The sequence below is a fragment of the Hibiscus syriacus genome, unplaced genomic scaffold (assembly GCF_006381635.1).
Source record: "Hibiscus syriacus cultivar Baekdansim isolate YM2019G1 unplaced genomic scaffold, ASM638163v2 tig00110384_pilon, whole genome shotgun sequence".
In the NCBI taxonomy this organism is placed as follows: domain Eukaryota; kingdom Viridiplantae; phylum Streptophyta; class Magnoliopsida; order Malvales; family Malvaceae; genus Hibiscus; species Hibiscus syriacus.
This window is the reverse complement of record NW_024062715.1, coordinates 8,156,468-8,177,598: the sequence shown is the minus strand read 5'-3', so window position 1 is coordinate 8,177,598 and position 21,131 is coordinate 8,156,468. Positions and strand designations below refer to the sequence as shown.

At 36.9% G+C, this 21,131-nt stretch overlaps 1 protein-coding gene and 2 long non-coding RNA genes across 3 annotated transcripts; all 3 read right to left on the bottom strand.

Moving 5' to 3' along the window:
* Positions 1 to 13,720: 13,720 nt before the first annotated feature.
* On the bottom strand, positions 13,721 to 14,342 carry LOC120122027. The gene is made up of 3 exons (XR_005516037.1): positions 14,333 to 14,342; positions 13,901 to 13,954; positions 13,721 to 13,804 (listed from the first exon to the last, which is right to left on the bottom strand). It is a non-coding gene; the product is annotated as an uncharacterized LOC120122027 (long non-coding RNA).
* Positions 14,343 to 15,702: 1,360 nt separating this feature from the next.
* LOC120122028 lies at positions 15,703 to 19,933 on the bottom strand. The gene is made up of 3 exons (XR_005516038.1): positions 19,901 to 19,933; positions 15,923 to 15,925; positions 15,703 to 15,837 (listed from the first exon to the last, which is right to left on the bottom strand). It is a non-coding gene; the product is annotated as an uncharacterized LOC120122028 (long non-coding RNA).
* A 304-nt stretch (positions 19,934 to 20,237) lies between these two features.
* Positions 20,238 to 21,082, bottom strand: LOC120122275 (WRKY transcription factor WRKY51-like). The gene is made up of 3 exons (XM_039141443.1): positions 20,937 to 21,082; positions 20,647 to 20,760; positions 20,238 to 20,523 (listed from the first exon to the last, which is right to left on the bottom strand). Exons 1-3 carry the CDS (start codon positions 21,080 to 21,082, stop codon positions 20,238 to 20,240), a joined length of 546 nt encoding a protein of 181 aa, XP_038997374.1.
* Between the last annotated feature and the right edge of the window lie 49 nt (positions 21,083 to 21,131).

Sequence of the window (21,131 nt, the reverse complement as noted above, 5' to 3'; positions counted from 1 at the left end):
TCAATAAGATCTTATTCCTGGAATCCGATCAAATTGCACAAGTCATGTTATCCATTCTGATGACTACAAAATGCCTCTGATAAATATTGGGATTTCTCTAGTGTGTTCCTTATATTTTAATAAATTGTTTATGTTTTAACATGTGGTACACTGAAATTTATGGTTACTGTTTTATGGATGCGCCGACTAATGGTGATGGCTTAGGATTTGTATCACGGTATAAGTTGTATCTTGGATATACAGTTTTGTAAAGTACAGCTCTGATCAAGCTAGAAATTTTATGGACCTAATGTGACTCTTAGGTAGGCTCTGCGGCCCTGAGATCATTCTCGGGTAGGCCCGTGGCCCTAAGATGTGTTCTTAGGTAGGCCCCGTGGCCCGAACTTTCTTGGGTAGGCTCTCAGGCCCTAAGATGTTCCCTTAGGTTAACTCTTTGTAAGATGGTTTTAAAATACGAGTTTAAAAAGCTCCACTACAGTATGCTTTATGGGATTTTACTGAACTATCATTTGATTAGTGTACCTATTATGATTTTATCGTACTGATAGAACACACTAGATATCCTGTTCGACCTCATGAAAACGTGATAGTATGAAAGATTTCTTATGAACTGAGATTCATGGCTTCTACTCGATGAACTTCTAAGGGAACCCCAAATTATTCTGCAAGCTGGTATACATATGATTCAATAAGGAAATTATATGGCTTTCCATTTATCTACATGTCATGTAGCATCATCTGGTAGTTCTGTATTACTGAGCTTCCCAAAGCTCACTCTATTACTCACATTTTCAGGTTAAAACAATTGTACCAGTGCATCTATCGACTTCAGTAAGGGAGTTCTTCCGGCGTGGTTGCAGAGTATGGTACTTGTGATTAGGGGGCATGTAATTGTATTTTGATTTATATACGAGTTTGGAAATCTGTTTTATTTTTAAATAGTGATAAATGATTTTATAAGTTTACATGTTCTGATAAAAAGTTTTTAAAATTTCCGCTATTTTTACGGTGGGTCGCTCCGGTGGCCTTAATGTGACTTCCCGAATCGGATCGGGCTACCCGCATCGGTCTGGGGGGGTTACAATCTTTGGGGTGAGGCTCTCTTAATTACTACTTATCTCATTAATCGCATGCCTAGTAAAGTTATGGGATTTCAATGTCCACGGGATGTTCTTACTATATTTTCCCCATTTTAAATCATTAACTACTAGTGTTCCTTTCCGTGTCTTAGGTTGTACTGCTTTTGTATATGATCATACCAATTCTAGGTCTAAGCTTGATCCGGAGGCAATCCAGTGTGTCTTCGTTAGATACTATTCTCTTTAAAAGGGTTATAGGTGTTACTCTCCTTCCACAAAGAAAGTTTTTTCTTCAATGGATGTTACATTTCTTGAAAATAAACTTTTTTTTTTCTCTAACTCTAAAATTCAGGGAAGAGTGTGAATTTCATTTTTTTTCCGGTTAATGCTGAACTACTAGTCACCCTATTTCCTTCAAAAACTTCTGAAACTCTACCGCCACATAACACCGCTAACACTTCTGATCCTGAAGGTTAAATAGACCTACATTCTCCTCGAACACCAACCCCACCGTGTCACTGTTTATCTCTGAGGGTGATCTTCTTACATACAAACGATGACCAAAACACATCCCACCAGTGTCAAGAACCGGAACTAGGTTTGAATTCCTTGAAAATTGAAGAAGTTGGTCAGAGTAAGTTAGATGTATTGGTTGATACTAGTGAGTTATCAATTTCTTAGAGGAAGGGAGTACGGAGGTGTACAACTTATCCCATTAATAAGTTTGTTGCCTATGGTAAACTAATATCTGACTTTAAGAATTTTACAACTAAAATAAACGGCATTCACATTTAGGACATAATGGAAGAAACATTAAAAAGAATTGATTGGAATAAGGTAGCAGAATAAGAAATTTCAGCGCTTGAAAGTAACAAAACCTGGATTATTGTCGATCTTCCTAAAGACAAGAAACTAGTTGGTTGCAAATGGGTCTTTGCCTTGAAATACAAGGCGAATGACTATTGAACAGTATAAGGCTTGACTTGTGGCAAAGGGGTTCATTCAGACTTTACGGAGTAGACTATCAAGAGACTTTTTCTCGGATTATGAAACTCAACACTGTGAGGGTATTACTATCCTTAGCAGTAAATGAGAATTGGGTACTTCATTAGCTAGATGTCAAGAGATTTATATGCGGGTTCCATTGGGAGTAAAAATGAAATTCGAAAATCAGCAAGTGTGCAAATTGTTTATATCGATCAAAACAATCACTTCGGGCTTGGTTCGACAAGTTCACAACGATGGCAATCTGATCACACAATACTCGTAAAGACTGCGCCAAACAAGAAAAAAATCTTAATTGTCTATGTTGATGATATCATCATCATGGGTGATGCCTTGGTGGAAATAAAGAGATTGAAGACATTGCTAGCAATAGAGTTTGAAACCAAAGATTTAGGGACCTTGAGGTACTTTTAGGCATGAAAGTGTTAAGATCAAGAGAGGAAATTGTTATAAATCAAAGGAATTATATTTTGGACTTACTTTCTGATATTATAATGAATGGTTGCAGGCCTTCGGAAGCAAACCTTAAGTTACACAAAAAGAGGGGAATCCAATAAATAAGGAACAATATCAAAAGTTAAAAGGTTAGTTAATTTATATGTCACGAACAAGGTCGGACATAGCTTTTTCTGTTAGCATTGTGAGACAATACATGAATGATCCTAGAGAAGAACATTTGGAGGTTGTGAATCGAATTTTGAGGTATTTAAAAATGACATCAGGACACAAACTGATTTTCAGAAAACATGAAGATAAGACGATAAAGATTTTCTCAAATTCTAGATGGGCTGGAGAGCTAATAGATCGAAGGTTGATTATGTGTTATTGTTCGTTTGTTTGGGAAAACTTGGTGACTTGGAGAAGCAAGAAACAAGTTGTGGTTTCCAAAAGTAGTGCTGAAGTAGAGTTTTAAGCAATAACACTTGGAATTTATGAAGGAGTTTGGTTACAAAGGGTTCTAACTGAGTTAGGGGTGTGCAATAGTAACCATTTTGAACTTCAGAGTTATAGTAAGTCAGCCATAAGCATTGTTAAGAATCTAGTACATCACGACAAAACGAAACATGTGGAGATCGATAGACATTTTATTGTTGAGAAGGTGAATGGTGGAACAGTAAGACTAAACTACGTCTCTTCGAAAAATCAACTAGCATTTGTCTTGATCAAAGTACTTCCAAGGGTTACTTTCAACGAATCACATCCAAGCTGGGTCTTTATAATATTTACTTCCCAACTTGAGGGGGAGTGTTAGTTATTTTATGGTTATCACTTTGTAAATATTAGTGTTTTATCCTAAGAATAACTCTAGCAGTCTACTTTTTAGATAAAATAATATTAGATCAGTTAGAACTCTCGACTTAGATAGATCTCTATTCTATTTGTAACTAGGACTCCTTGAACTACACCTATAAAATAGTCTTGTACCATTCTGATTTTTCAACGTGAATTGAAGTAAATTCCTAGTATTTTTTCCAGTAAATTATATTTTCTACAATTAAACACAGCAAAGCTACTGTTCTGATTTAAGGAAGTGAAGGCCCCTACTGTTAGATAAAAACGCTTATATAGTACCAAGTAGTAATGGAGAACAAAAATTCATACTTCAAAAATTACATCAAATGCTGAACTGACCATCTTTTGGCCTTAGGTTCAACTTCGTCAGCGTCTGCTTCAAAAACTTTTGAAGCCACATCACAATAATCATCTTCGGGACTCTTGTTCTTCTCTGATGTATATATACCTCCTTGTTCAGGTTCCTGAATTTGAACAAATTTAGAGAAATGATGAAAATCAAGGCTGGCAATAAGATTTGACCCAAATTAATGGAACGAAGTTAAATATGGTTCGACTTAGGGTTGTTGAAGGTTGAGATAACCTTGTGGAGATGACTTGTCGTGCTTGTCAATACAAGGATTGTTTATAAAATCAGTTAAATCCTTTACCATCATAAAATGTTTTTTTTTTATATAAGAATAAGAAGTCTCGTTAAAAAAAACCCTCTCATACTTCTTGACATATAACAAGGTACGCCAATAAGTAGTATAAGGAGGAAAAGAGTACCTCAAAATTTATTAATTGATTGCAGTAAAATTCTTAACATTCTTAAGGAACGGTCTTAACTTGATGTGGCTGATTAGGTGACGATATCGCATGTCATCATGATTAAATTTAGCCAACAATACACATCAAATGGAGATCTATAAAGCCCAAGTTTTTTTCTCTAATTTAATTTCATGGTTTAAAGAGATCAGTTACTTCTAAACGAAATACAGACATTCATGAAAGTGAAACCCTGGATTAAAAAAAGAGAAAATAACCTCAGTGATCGAAAATGCCTTATAATATACGATTTTGATCAACTTTTTTTCGATTTGCCAAAATGACCAACAAAATCGCAATGCGATCTCTAAATCGCAACGCGATCTCTAGTATCGCAAATTAGTTTCCAGATTCGCAACGTGATTTTGACTATCGCATTGTGATTTTCCAAATTCGTGTTGCGATTTACGCGATTTTGTAAAATTGCAATGCGAATATGTAAATCGCAACGCGATTCTGACTATCGCAACGCGATAATACATAATCACAACGCGATTCTGACTATTGCAACGCGATAATACATAATCGCAATGCGATTCTGACTATCGCAACGCGATTCTGACTGTCGCAACACTGAATTTCAAATTCGCAATAGGTTTTAGTTTCGCAACAAAAATGTTTTGGGTATATAACTACGCAGCAGAAGCAACTCATAACCTAAATCCCTAAATCGCAACTCATTCCATCTCCATCTATCACTCTCTCCGGCGACATCCGTTCTTATATCCAACGACATCCTTCCCCATCCGGCAACAGGTTTTAGTTTCGCAGCTCATTTGTTTAGTAAATTAATTTACAATAATGAAATCATCTAATGTTGATCATGTTTGGACAGATTTGTGTTTTGGAGGGTCATGGGAGAATGTTCATGGTGTTTTACAATATATGCCTTTACCCATGAATCTTCAACTAAAACTGTCATTAAAAAAGTTTACTTATGAAACTCTAATGTTACGTGTTGCAAATAAATTGAATTTAGAGCCCTTAAGTGGATTTAGGCCATCTTATCAGAGAAAAGGTAAATTTTATTTGTTAACCGACAATGAAGATGTTGAATGATTCATTGCTTACATTAGTGTTTCGCAAGATGATGTTACATTGTATGTTGTTGAACCTAGAAGTAGTGAAGTTGGGTCAGTAGCGAGTAGTAATCAACTAAGTTTTTCAACCCCAGTTTATGGTGCTCAAAATTTAATGGTTCCACCACAATTTCATCACCAAGCAAATTTTGTTTCACCATATTTCCAATACCAAACACAATCTCAAAACCCACAACCTTTCCCTAATCCAAATCCCAATCAACTTTCAGCACCAAATTCCGATTTTCGTATTGACCAGTTAGATGATGATGAGCCAACAGAAAAAATTGTAAGTACTAGTCAGTATTCAAAATTTGATCTTGGTCAATACTCGGACTTTGATCTTGGTCAATACTCGGATTTTGATGATGTTTCAGAAGAAGAAACAGACCCTGCGTGTAATGATTTTGATATTGGTCAATACCCAAATTTTGATGATGAAACAGCCGCTGCCGAGGAAGATGTTGTTGATGATAATGAGGAGGAAGTTACGACTGTGAATGAACATGTTGAACATCCATTCTGTAATTCATATAACCCTGAAGAAGAAGAAGAAGAAGAAATCCCCAAAGAAAAGTCCCCGAAGAAAATGCCACGGGAGTATAACTGGAATATGCCAGAATTACTTCAGATACCGGAAGAAGAGTTGGTAAAGATAGCAGTTGATTGTTACACAAAAATTATTAATATCAAGAAAGATGATTGTTTTGATACAAAGGAAGACTTGAAGATAGCTTTGTATACGAAATGTGTGGAAGATGGCTATCAACTAAAAGTTAACAAATCAAGCAAAGATTGTTTCGAAACAAGGTGTATGATTGACAAAAACTATACGTGGCGTATGATTGCAAAGAGGATAAAAGATTACGAAATGTTTCAAGTTAGGACTTTTATTGATAAACATACATGTTCAAGAACCCAAGTTTTTCCTCACCATAGACATACAAACAAAAAGGTGTTGGGTGGTTTTCTGGCTGAGTTAATGTTTTTGAATGGCAGGGTATATCGGGGACATGAAATTATGACTGACATGAATGCTCAGTTCAAGATTAGTATCTCATATTCTCAAGCTTGGAGAGCCAAATGTTATGCCTTGGAATTGTTGAGGGGGTCACCAGAAGCATCGTTTGCCCAACTGTCGGCTTATTGTCACAATTTAAAGCTGAAAAATCCTGGTCGGTAACTCATATCAAAACAGATAGAGATGGATGCTTTGAGTTGTTGTTTATCACCATTGGTGCTGCGGTTAGTAAATCAATATAATTTTGTTGACTCATTTTTGTTAGTTACATGCATTTCACATTTAAATAATTATATTTCTTGTGTATATGATTTTGTAGATTCGTTCATTTATTACTTGCATGAGCCCAGTTATTATAGTTGACAGAGCACATTTAAAAGGTCGATACCTTGGAGTAAACTTATTAGTAGTAGCCATAGATGCTAACAATGGGATACTGCCAATAGCTTACGGGGTTGGCAAATCTGAAATCTCTGATTCATGGACATGGTTTATGGGGCATCTTAGGGATTGCATAGGTCCTATTAGCAATCTGACAATCATATCCGATAGGGCAAACTCAATTGACAACGCTGTTAGAAGGTGTTTCCCAGATGCTTTTCATGGACTTTGTGGTGTTCATTTGTATAGAAATCTAAAATCAAGGCCTGTTGGTATAAAAAATCACAAATGGACATACTGGAAGGCTGTAAAAGCTTATCGGGAAGTGAATTTTAATAAGCATATAAATTGTTTAAGACGTGTTTTTCCTCAGTGTGCTCAAATACTAGAAGATGTCGGGTTTGAAAGATGGTCAAGAGTACATCAACTTGGAGTAAGATATGGTTTCATGACGTCTAATAGTGCAGAATCAATCAACGCTGTAAGTCGTCATTCCCGGAAATTACCCATTACTATGTTAATGGAGTTTTTTCGAGCCTCTATTCAACAGTGGTACTACAAGAAAAGAAACCATGCGGGTATTATTTCTTTAAATTCGTAACTTATCATATATTTTACTAAGTATTATTTATTTAAATTTACAGGAACATTGGAACATCGTGTTACACCATGGACTGAAAAAAAGATAACGAAAAGTGTTGTGAAGTCAACGTCATGGAGAGTTGAACCATGTTCAAACACTTTGTTTGAAGTACTGGATAATAACTTAAATGGGCTTGTCGATCTAAATGCAAAGACGTGTAGTTGTATGAAATGGCAAACATCTGGTTATCCGTGTGGCCATGTTATAAAAGTTGTTCTTCATCTAAACCAAGATGATTCAAGCGCATACGCTATGGATTGCTACACTACAGAAGTATATCGACAGACTTATGCCGAGATTATCTACCCTATTCCACATCCTTCTGAGTGGGACATACCAGATGACTTACAAACAGTTTTGCCACCAGCCATGGATAGAAGGCTACCTGGCCGACCAAAAAGTCACGATCGTATACCGTCTAAAGGTGAAGAGAAGAAGAGATCGACATATAGTCGGTACAAGGAAAGTGGTTATACAAGGTTGACATGTGGATCACCAATGCCATTACAACCATCTTTTCCTCAACCAAAATATGGATCCTCATCAAAATCCAAAGCTCATATAGTGTCAAGAAAAAGGCAATCAAAATCGCAATCAAAATCCCAATCACAACCGGCTTCACCTTTTGGGACTATTAACTTAGGTGATTTTTAAATGCAAACGTTGTATTATGTGTATTTTATATGTAAACTTTTAACATTTTCAGTTAGGCATGTATTAGTAACTTGAGTTTGAACATTGCTATTATCTGTTCAGTTGTTATCACTTATTACACATTCATTTGAATATCGCAACGCGAATTTGATTATCGCAACGCGAATTTGACTATCGCAACGCGAATTTGACTATCGCAACGCGAATTTGACTATCGCAACGTGTATTTGATTATCGCAACGGGTATTCGACTATCGCAACGAGAAAATCACAAAGCGTATTAGACTATCGCAATGCAAATTGACTTTCGCGTTGCGATTTTGGCTTTCGCATTGCGATTTTTAGTTTAGCGTTGCGAAAGTGTACCTTCAACAGGTCTTTTGCCTTCAATATGATACATATTGAAAAAAACAAATCAACTTTTACATTTTAATCAATTAAACAAGCACAAATAAGAATTATTTACACATCAATATTAAATAAATCAACTTTTACAAATCAATTTTTACAAATCAATTAAACAAGCAAAAATTGCTAATAATTCTTATTTTTTCCTCATCAATTAAACAAATCAGACTTTTAAGAATCAATTAAACAATAAAAAAAAGTGTACCTTAGACAGTTGATTATGCACCCATACATCAATTTCACGCAGCTCACTTTAGGATTAACCTGCAGAAACCAAACATTTGCTCAAACAACACTTTCTACACATCTAAAACCAACAAACAACAAATTATTATTGAATTATAGGTACTTAACAACACTTGCATTTGACTTACAAATTTTTTATGGACACTTTCATAACGCGGATGCAAGTAGGCAACGTCTCGCATATATCGCTCTAGCCATAAAATGCCGAAACCACAAGCCTACTGCACCTCTATCTCTATCGGTGGGAGGTAGAAACTGTGTACTTCCTGTCGTCAAACGCTCCAAGCACATGCATACGAGAGGACCACAATCCCCTCTGGCTTCCTGCGTTTGTTGTGGCGCGGTCTCGTCTCTGATAACTGTAACATTAAACTTCTTTGGCTTCTTGTTTCCAGAATAAGTCCAATAATTAATCGCATCCAAGAATTTAGCCAAATGAGAGCTCCATCTCTTAATAATATCTCTCAAATCAGACAATGATATGTAATTTATCATGCTGTCATATACTATTGTCTTTAGGGATGGGAGCTGAAGCTCGACGAGAAGCCAATGAGTACGTTCCAAAACAGGAATAAACACCTGCAATCATAAGTAATAATTCAAATTGCGCAGTTATTTATGAACACCTTTAAAATATTTAAACAAATAAATACTAACCTTATCGACCTCCCACCATGCAGGATAAAGTTTAGCTTGTCCATTAGCCAACACATATGATTCCTGTCGTTGATTCTTCAAGTGAACTACGTGAAAAGACGTCTGCATAATTGTATATCGCGTATTTTTTTTATTTTTCTTCAATTTCCTTACTATTAGAAGACGTGACACCCATGCATCAATATGCTGTTTTACAAAAAATGACATATATTAGTGAATTACATAAATTTAAAAAAATTAATCAAATGAAATATAAGAAGAAATATAAGACTTACCCCCCATCGAAATAGCCTTTGTCTTCAACCCCTAATAACACACCCCACCAAGACCGTTCAATCAACAAATGCATATCATCGTTGAGTTTGTATATGTCAGCGTAAAACCCTTGGCTCCGCTCATGTAGATAAAAATCAACTGTGGACTTAGCCCAAAGGGTATTATCCAGAATTGTTTCCGGTAGTTGTTTCCTCTCCACTTCATCTGCCGGAATGGTACTGGCCGGTAACTTATACGAAAGCCAACAGTCATCCATCATGTCCGGCACGTGAGGGGGTTTCTTGATAATTCGATATATTACGCTGTGTGAATCGAGCTCTAGAATGTTGGGAGGGACCTCTTCAACGATGACAGAGGCCTCTTGAACGGTGGGAGGGGACTCTTAAGGGATGATAGGGGCCTCTTGAACGATAGGAGAGGCCTCTTGAACGATGACATGTGAGTCGGGCTTCTTCTTACGGAGTCTTCGCACTATTGGGGTGAACGGAGGCGTAATGGCACGTGCACGTCGTCTGATGCGTGAACCCCGTCGTGCAAGAAAAACCCGACGTAAAGCATCCACCTTATCGGGCCGCTAAAAATAATTATTAATACATAAATCAGTAAATAAACAGACATGATATTAAATAGTGAAAACAAAGACAAATATGTTTCAAACTTGCACGGTATTCACCCAAGTCATTATTCTATCATAGTTCACAAAATGCATCAGATAACATTCCGGAAGTAAGCACTTATAAACATTTAAAAGGACAACATATAGGTTTAGTGCATGTTCAAGGACAACATAAAGAGTAGTAGTTTATTCTTGAAACTTAAATTTGCAACACTGTGAAGTTAGTATTTGTCTTTGTCTTTTGGTTGAAGTAATCCAATCCATTCAAGTTTCAATTTGCAGAAGAAGAATAGTTTCTGAAACTTAAAATCGCAACACAAAACTTAAATCGCAACGCGAAAATGACTATCGCAACGCGGAAATGAATATCGCAACGCGAATTTGACTATCGCAATGAGATAATCACAATGCGAAATAAAAATCGCAACGCGAAAACTAAATTCGCGTTGCGATAGTCATTTTCGCATTGCGATTTTCACGTTGCGATTTTTATTTCGCATTGCGATTATCCCGTTGCGATAGTCATTTTCACGTTGCGATTTAAATTTCGTGTTGCGACTATTCTTCTTCTGCAAATTGAAACTTGAATGAATTGCATTACTTCAACCAAAAGACAAAACAAAGACAAATACTAACTTCACAGGGTTATTTTAGAACTGTTTAGCAGTATTGGCAGCAACCGAATGAATTTACTAAGCAATCTAAGTAAAATGGTTAATCTAAGTGAAATTACGAGTAAATCAAGTTAAATATGAAAGATCTTAAACTTACCTCGTTGCGTAGAGTATGAACCTCATTCTGCAACGATGCTACCATCTCACGTAGAGCCGCTACCTCACCACGTAAAGTAGAAACCTCGTCACGCCATGCACCATTGTCATCGCATAAAGTACCGATCTCCTCACGCAAGGCATTGACCTCATCACGTAACTCCCCTAACTCATCCCGTGGAGGTGGAGAACAGGGAGATAAATGTCGTGGCATCTTTGCCGGTCGCCTATCATGAGGTGGTGGTGGAGAAAAGGCTCGATGATGTGACGAAATAGGTGATGGCTCTCGTTGTAGAGGTATATAATGTGGTCGATCAGGTGATGGCTTTGGGTGAGGTGATGGCTCTCGAAGTGGAGGCTGCTCATCATCCGCGCCATCAAAAAAACGCTTACTAGCTTGCCACCAATCAATGGCAAGCTCAGTCTCCGTGGGTGTCAGCCTCTGTAATGGAGTGTTGGCCTCCTAACAATATAAAAGCTCAAACAAAGTTAAACGTGTACTAGTAATAACTTGTTTATATATATGGTAGTATTTGTGCTAACTTACATCATTTATTGTCGTATACCGTAGTAACTCTTCCCAAATCAACAGCCGCCGTTTCCTCTTCCAGGAAATAGCTCTAGGAATATCATTTGAAGTTTTTAATACATATGTCTGCATGTCGGGAAAAGCCTCAAATATCCAAATCTACAAAAACAATATAATACACAAACATTAGTAATTGTTAAATAATTAATTATAATTTTGGAAACATTATATAGAAATTCTTACCTTAAAGGCCCAAATAAAACCCGACAAAGTGTATTTGGAACCATCGCCACGCAAACTTTTGCGGTCATCAAAGGCAGACGACAACTTATTCCAGGTAGCTTTCCATAGATACGAACCCTACGGAAACAGGTTCCATGCATTTAGGTCCTCTTCCAATAATATTAGGTCCTTAGGAATAGGTTGTCTGGCCTCTCTGCCTAAAAAGTCGGCATGCAAAAGTATTAAAAGGCATACTCGGACAACATCGACGTCATCCATCCGAGTAAAACCATCTTTCTTATTCAATAATCTCGTCAAGTCGTCGACGTGTAAATTCGGCTTCTCCATTGACAGCTCAGGAAAAACCCGGGATAACCATGATGGGTGGGTAATATGACTAGTGTATCGACCTACATCATCGTGTCCGAAGCGTAGACCAGTGATTAAGCAAAACTCCTCCCGCCCAAAACACGTATACGCCGGTGGAAAATGAAACCATATCTCTTCATTACCACGTTTTATACTCTCGGGTAGATCGCTAGTCATGGTCTGAAGCCACAAATGGGTCAACATAGCATCTCCACCCGGATGTTGTACTTTCAGCCATGGCCCGAAGCAAGTATCCTCAAACAATATTCTTTGTACAGGTGAAAGCTTCGACGCAATTGTAGTGACTAGGCTTATTTTATTACTTAAGGTCAATTGAGCCGAAAAAAAGTTCTACAAAAACAGTATGTTTATACCAAGTTAGATTAAAAACTACACTGTGAAGATATACCAAAAACAATAATAAACATAACGAGTAGTAGTTTATTCTTCAAACTTAAATTTACAACACTGTGAATTCCGTATTTGTCTTTGTTTTTTGGTTGAAGTAATGCAATTCATTCAAGTTTCAATTTGCAGAAGAATAATAGTTTCTGAAACTTAAAATCGCAACACGAAAAATGACTATCGCAACGTGAATTTGACTATCGCAACGAGAAATGAAAATCGCAACACGAAAATTACTATCAACACGAAAATTACTATCGCAACGCGAATTTGACTATCGTTGCGATTTTCATTTCGCGTTGCGATCCTCGGTTTCAAATAGTCATTGTCTAAAATTGAAACTTGAATGAATTGCATTACTTCAACCAAAAGACAAAACAAAGACAAATACTAACTTTACAGAGTTAAAGACTAAACAGTTTAGCAGTATTGGCAGCAATCGAATGAATTTAATAAGCAATCTAAGTGAAATGGTTAATCTATTATTGAAATTACCAGTAAACTTATCATCAATTTCAATATGAAAAACCTAATAATAATGCAAAAATTTCAAAATAAAAATAATTAAAAAAACTAACCCTCGGTGGTTGATTTGGTTGATTTTCCATTTCTGATCGTGAATGATTGTGAGGGTGGCTCTGAGAGATGGAGATAGACGGATTTCGCCAGAGATGGGGACGGATTTCGTCGGAGATGGGGATGGATTTCGTCGGAGATGGGGACGGATGTCACCGTAGAGAGTGAGAATGGAGATGGAACTGAGTTGTGATTTAGGGTTTTAGGTTAAGAGTTGCGATTACGGGATGTAATAATATTCGTGTTTGGAATTTGAAAATAAAATACGTGTTGCGATACTAATGGCGCTTTGAAAATCGTATTGCGATTTTGTATTATCTCGTTGCGATAGTCAGAATCGCGTTGCGATTGTCAGAATCGCGTTGCGATTATGTATTATCGCGTTGCGATTATGTATTATCGCGTTGCGATAGTCAGAATTTACATATTCGCATTGCGATTTTACAAAATCACAACGCGAATTTGGAAAATCGCAATGTGATAGTCAAAATCGCGTTGCGAATCTGGAAACTGATTTGCGATACTGGAGATCGCATTGCGATTTTGTTGGTCATTTTGGCAAATCAAAAAAAAGTTGGTCAAAATCGTATATTATAAGGTATTTTCGGTCACTGAGATTATTTTCTCTTTAAAAAAAAAACTATATACGTTGGTTTTGGTTGCTTGTGAATTGATATATACTTACATGGGAAGCCCTTGATAATGGATTGGATGGAACTACGCATGCCGAAGGACACTCTCTTACATTTGTTCCCATGATTTTCTCTTCTGTATAATCTAACAGTTATTAACCACAATTGCCTAAAGGAGTCAAAGAAACAAAAAATCGAAGAGTAGATTCATAAAGTTGCGAAGAAAAAATACCCGAGCACTGGCTTTTATGATCTTGTGGTGAAACTTCAATCAACTTTTCATCACCTACCAATGTTCAAATGAGCAATGTTCAAATCATCACTTCTCATCAGTCATTAACAAGCCTTTTCTAATGAGGGTGCAATTTCTCATACTATTTCATCCATAATATATATACATGGGGAGATCCTAGCACATTTTCATTTAATAACTAGGAGGCTGTTAGACACAATCACGAGAAAGCTATTGACTTATTGTTTAATAATATTTTCGCAAGGAATGCAATAATTGTCCAGTTATGGTTGCTCAGTTAGACTGCCAACTGAAAGGTCTTATTGGAGCACAGCTCCTCCTACCAATGAAAGTAATGGAGCACATTTCACGCACATGTTAATAAATTACATGATTAATGAAAAGGGGGAAAACGATGAAAAAATATATTACTTAGTTGTTGGCCTTCATTGTGTATGGTTTCTTCAAGTAGATATCCATCTTCTATCAATTGTGTTATCACATCTTTATCGTTATCGATAGGGGAAAAGATGCGCATCAGATAATCTGGTTGATTTCCCCACTCTGTCTCACTCCAATTCATGTCCTCCCACCACTGACATTCTCCTTTGATTATCTTCAAAGTTTTGCTTGACAATTCCACTTTTGATATACTTGTAAGCTTCGGGATTCTAACTTTGGTGCTATCAATAGGCTATTTGAAATGCTGACCAGTTCAGGAAGGTAAAGAAGAAGCACTCTTTTCAAACTTGGCAGAAATATTTTATCTAATATCACTGGCTTGACGGCTGAGTGACTTATAAGGCTTGTGACTAGGGGGCAGTCGTCAAGAATTATCCCCTCCAAGTTGACAAAATTTTCAAGCAAAGTATAACCGAAAATTTTACTCAGCTGGGGGCATGTATGCTTCGCTAGGAATTTCAACTTGGACATACATTCAAAACGATTTGGTCCTCTCCAAATACTCTGCAAATTCTCCGTGTAATAAATGCTCAAATACTAGGGAATCAAGCACACATTGTACAGAACCAGGGTGAGATTCAGATTGATCATCTTCATTTCTTTCACAATGCATATTTCCATCATTAAGTGTTTCCATTTCTTTACATTCTGCCAACAAGCAAAATTTTAGCCCCTTCATATTCTCGATTCTGAATTCAGATAGCGTCACAGCGGTTGCATGGAGGTCCAGGAAAAATGAAGTAGAATATTTCAGTACCCCTTTTATTTCAATCGGGATGTTTTCGCCATTCAAAACTTCAAGCATTTGTCCCAATGATGTATTCTCTAAAAGCTGGAATTTTGGCAGGTACAAGCTAAGAGTTTTCAATGCTTTTGAGTTGCATGCTTCCTTCACAACAGCTTCCACAGAATCATCCCACCTCTTGTCTGCAGGATCCACATCAATTCTTAACTCAGAAAGTTGTGAGAGAGTTGATATTGTCTTAGGGTGAATCAAAATGTTGACGTCGGCTTCTTTTTTCCAGATAAATGATAGAATGAAACTTTCAGCTTTCTTAACTTGAGTAGTTTTCCGTCTCAATAGGTAAATTGATGATCTGAGTCTCGTCAAGATCAAGCTCCTCAAGATTTTTGAGTTTCCCAACTTGAGGTGATAGTTCCATGAAGAGATCACAACTCTGTAACAAGAGTTTTTTAGTGCAACCAACTTGGGGAGAGATTTGGCAAAGATTTGTTGCTAGTACGAGACAAATCCAATTCTTGGATAAGGGCCATGCGCTGAAAGAATAGGGGAGGAATATCTGTCAGCTCATAATTCCCTTGCAAATATCAGTGAAGAACAGTTTGGACATCTTGGCAACTCAGACACATTATTTTTATCATCCGTTAAATGAATCTCTTTTGTGCCCATACTTCCTTTCATAGCTCAGTCAAGCTTGACCCGCTTTCCTTAGGAACAGACTGGTGCATTTTGGCTGAAATGCGAAGCATGATTCTACAAAAGTTTACTGGTTGATTCAGAAGGATGCTGCCTCAAAGTACTTTGTAAAGATCAATTACCATCTGAATAAAAGAAAATAAAACCCTTCATTATGCATATTGAAAAAAATAATCTTTGAGGAATTGAGAAATTAAATAAGTTAAGAAACTCTCCGGGCTTATTCATCAAATACTTCACGGGAAGACAATAAAAGACCTTTGATAATTTGTTCTATGCTTCAAAAAAAAGTTTTGGAACTTTTGTACTGCTTATCGGCTAGTTTTCAGGTGTCTGCTAAAAGCAAGTGATCATCATCCCTCATCCGCAAACTTCAGGCAGAAAGCAATACAAAGCTTTGCCTGTGGAGTAGGGTTGCACATAATTCGGATTTCAATCCGATCCGGATCGGTTTTTATCCGATCCGGTTTTTTCCCATAGAAACAAAACCGGTTTATAAAATAACCGGTTCGGTTTCTAACCGGTTTGGAGGGCCGGATATCCTAACCGGTGTAACCGGTTTCGGTTTTAAAAAAACCGGTTTTTTTAAAAAACCGGTTATAAAAAACCGATTTTAATATTCCAGATTGCTCATAGGGAACCGATTCCCCCCAATGGGGTACCGATTCCTCATTGAATGGTTTGGCTCCGAGATTTCCAGAATGCTCGGAGGGAACCGATTCCCCCATAGGGGTACCGATTCCCCCCTATTCAACGGTCGAAATATTTGAATTTTACACTTAGGGAACCGATTCCCTATGAGAGGGTACCGATTCCCCCACGCTCTAAGCATTTTTATTAAATGTTTTCACACTTAAACGGCTATATTATCTTCATTAATTATCACTAACGTTCAGAAGTGATTCAAGGTGTATTTAAGCAAGCTTAGAAGTCATTGATCAAAGACAAGAAACATCAAGCAACTAGAATCAAGAGAGAATCAAAGAGAAAGCATCAAACCTCAAGTTCGATAAATTCAAATACTTAATTGAAATACTTAATTAACTCAACATAATTGAAATACTTAAATACTTCCAAGTTTGATAAATTCAAATACTTAAAAACTTCCAAGTTCGATAAATTCAAATACTTAAAAACTTCAAGTTCGATAATTGAAACAAAGTTTACGATAATTGAAATAAAGTTATAAAATAAACTACATTGCCATCTCTTCTTCATCATCTTCGCCTTCTTCGTTTGGAGGGGATATTCCAAGTTCGACTTCTTCAATGTGTAAGTTGCTTCCAAATCGGCATCAATTGCATCTTCTAGGGTGGTGATATGTTGCTTACGAGCCGCTCCATCCAAATAATCCTTTAAACAAATGCATACTTCCACCGACTCGGGACTTAGTCTTGATCTCCGTTGCGATATAACCCTGCCACTAACAGAAAAAGCGGATTCCGAAGCTACCGTAGAAGCTTGGACGGTTAGTAAATCACGGGCCATGGCGGCTAGAATCGGAAATTGTGCTTCCTTTTCTTTCCACCAAGCCAAAATATCCAAACTTTCAAACTCTTCAAATGTCATTTTTGATAGAAAATCGCATGACATATAATTTCCCAACTCGCTACTTGGGGTGGTAGTACGTGATCGTTTGGATTGGGAATTTACAAGAGTGTTAAAAAGATTCAAATTTATGTTACTTGGACGTCTACTAGATGATTCCGCATTCATTCTCATTTGATCGTGTATTACACTACTTGATCCATATTTATTTAAATAAATTGCAAACATGTCTCGAAAACATTTGTTAAAATAATTTATTTGGTTTTGGACAAAGTTGGGTTCATCATCGGTTAGATTAAAAGCAAACGCAATTTGTTCAATTAGTGTTTCAACCCCACCAACATTTAACGTTGGGTTTAAAGCGGCGGCACAAGTAAAAATGGGGGGAATCTCCTTAAAATATTTTAAAAGTTTTTCCTTCATTGCAAAGCCAATTTCTTGAAAAACTTCGGTTTCAAATTCAAAGTCATTTAGTCGGGTAGCCAACAAAAATATTTGATTAAGAACCAACGGGCTAGTAGGGTAATAAACACCGGATAAAAAAGTTGTTGCATTTTTAAAAACCTCAAGCAAATCGGTTATTTTGGCTATAGTTTCCCAACTCGAATCCGGATAAATGTTTGGGACATGACCCCTCTCGAAAAGCCGATCGTGAAATGTTTGCAATGTTTCCCTTTGCCTTAAGGCAGTATGCATCATCATCCAAGTTGAGTTCCAACGAGTTGGACAATCCAAATTAGGACCCAAAACTTTTTATTAACAGACTTACAAAATCGTTTATAATCATTTAGTCTTTTGTTGTTGTTACAAAGAATCGATTTTATCATTGTTTTAAATTCTAATCTAATTGGCTCAATAACCTCCAAACCGGCTTGCACGGATAAATTAATTATGTGTGCAACGCAACGGGTATGAAAAAACGCACCGTCTAAAATCGGTGAAAGTAATATTTTCAATCTTGGAACCGCGTTTGTATTATTCGATGCATTATCAAAAGATATAGAAAAAACTTTATTTTCTAATTTATAAAGACAAATTACCCGTTTTAAAAGTGTAAATAAATTAGCACCGGTATGCGGCTCACCGAATAATTCAAACGCGATTGTTCTTTTCATCATTTGCCAATTATCTTGATCTAACCAATGTGACGTAACGGCTAAAAAAGAATTTCCGGTATTATGAGGGGAACTCCAAACGTCACATGTAAGCGACACACCATAACGGTGTTCTTGGAATCCTAAAATCATTTTTTCCCTCGCCGTACGCCACATTTTTATAGCATCTCTTCTAAGGGTAGTACGACTTACTTGAGTATAACGTGGTTGCATTAGTTGTTGAATTGTTGTCGTGAAATCTTCATCATCAAAGTGGTCGAACGGCAATGCTTTTGTAATCACGAACTTTGTAAACGCTTCTCGTAATTTTTCGTTGTCGTAAACAAAAACACCACCTTGCGGTGTAAGATTCGATTGACTAGGATCCGATCTTGAGCGAAGTGCCTTGCATGATTTTGTCAAATGGTTCTTCAACGTTGTGTTTCCTTCCGATGCAAGAAACTTTAGACAAAGTTTACAACGCGCCCTCCTCGAGCCATTTGACATCTCACATAAATCGTAGTGATCCCAAATATCTTTGTTTCGAGTGTGTTCGATCACTCTCACGACTTCAAGGTTTCCCCCGACGGAAGATTCAGCAGTGTTACTCATGATGAATAAAAAATTACAAAACTAAGATTTGAGAGATGTTTAAGTGTTGTGTAATAAGATTTGAGAAAGTTGTAATCAACCAAATACATCCCCAACCTATTTATACATGTTTAGGGTGGTAAAATGGTAATTTTTTAAAGAAAAAAACGGTCAAAAACGCTCACAAACGGCTATATTAACGGCTAGTTTTTTAAACCCAGACCGGTTTTTTTTTCGGATAAAAACCGGTTTTTTAACGGTTTTTTTCAAACCGGTTTTTTATCCGGTAAAAAAACCGGTCTAGGTTTTTTTTCTCCAAACCGGTTAAAATAACCGGTTTAAAAAAATCCGATCCGGTTAAAAAAAAACCGGTTTTTCCCAAAACCGGTTTCGGATATTTTTTTCGGATATTCGGATATTCGGATTTTTTGTGCACCCCTACTGTGGAGGTGTTGCCATCTCTGTATAATCTATCCCATCTCCCCCTTATTTTTTGATAGTATTTCTGTCCCCTTCAGCTTAATTTTGATATCCAATTGATTAACATGATTTTGGATTCCATATGTTATTATTTATGTTTAACAAATGCAAAAACAACACGATAAGTACGATTTAATAGTATTTAATTCTATTTGCCAAAGAATATTTAAAATTATTTATTCACGAGAATAATTAAAAATAAAAAAAAAATAAACACATGATTTAAGGTTATGATGATTCAAGATTCAAAACAGATAGTAACCTTGAGCAACGATAAAGATAATCCATTCAAACCTATCACAAACATAGAAATCAAAACCATAGCTTACCAAGTCACGAATAATAAATGGATGAGAACAGAGGAAAGAAAAAAATAGGTAAACTGACCTGCAAATTTGTTTGACTAGAGGTAGAAGAAGCCAATGACTATGAGTAGTTGATGTTAGTGGGTTCGGTATTTTATTGACCTTGTAGAAACAAGTCAACCCATGCAATTTTGATAGAACTTCAATCATATATGATATCTCACAATTATTACGAAATCACCACTCCAAAATATTACAAAAAAGTCTAGTCTTTATTATTTACTTATCCATTTGACTTGAGTACCAATCCCACAGCGAAGCCATGTTGTCCTGCACCTCAGGTTGAGAGTGACAGTGCACCCTTTCGTAAGTTACAATCGATATAGACGATTCATCTGTGGCTCGCTTCTCGTGTTTCCTCACGGGCACCCTTCCGCAGGAGTCATGTTCTTCTGCACCATTGGTTGAGGGTGGTGGTGCTCCTTTTCGTAAGTTATGGTGGACATAGACAACTCATCCGTGGCTCGCACCTCGTGTTTCCTCACAGGACACCCTTCAGCAGGAGCATTGTTCTTCTGCACCGTGAGTTGAGGGTGGAAGTGCTCCCCTTCGTAAATTAAGATCAGCATAGATGGATCTTTTGGGTCTCGCTCCACTTGTTTCTTCGCAGGACACCCTCTTGAGGAACTGCACTTGTAATAACCCCTGTATATAAAAGTCACAGAAACTCAAATCACCACTTATCCTATAAATCTATGAAGCGTCATCTGGTTCGATGATTTGGTGATAAAAGAGGCTTGAAAAGATCATCAGGAATACAGTAGTTACCGTGGGTATGGTGAGCCCTTGATCGGCTTTTGCCCGTACTTCCTCCAAGAATACTCATCAGCAGTCACTCCACTGATCGCTGGAACTCTGATCACTTTATTAATTCTCGGTTTCCTGAAATATTAAATAAAAAGCTCAAAATAGGTTTTGCTGATTCCTAAGTAACTCTACTCGACTTATCCTGCTTTCATGACTCGCATAGTGAACCTAAATTATTCAAACTTCGGAAAAGAAGCTGACTGCTAAATACGCCATAAAGATTTTAAACGCCAGGGAAATTGTGGCATTACCTCCTCTTGAAATGAGAGCATGGTACTCGTTTTCCAGCTGAAACAGGAGGCGCTAGTGTCAAGAATAGAGATGGATCTTGCTTATTGTTTGAACCAATACTCTCCTCAGGTTTGACATATGGCATAAACGAAGAGTTCGACGACATGCTGAAGCTTTCCTCTGTAAACTCCAACTCAGTATTTCTACAGTTGGAG

Bases quoted from the DNA above. Each gene is read 5' to 3' on its own strand.
- LOC120122275 (XM_039141443.1), bottom strand. From the start codon at position 21,082: ATGTCGTCGAACTCTTCGTTTATGCCATATGTCAAACCTGAGGAGAGT. The intron at 20,761-20,936 runs GTAATGCCACAA...TTAATATTTCAG, and splicing joins TGCTCTCATTTCAAGAGGAG to GAAACCGAGAATTAATAAAG. The intron at 20,524-20,646 runs GTAACTACTGTA...TTTTATATACAG, and splicing joins AAGGGCTCACCATACCCACG to GGGTTATTACAAGTGCAGTT.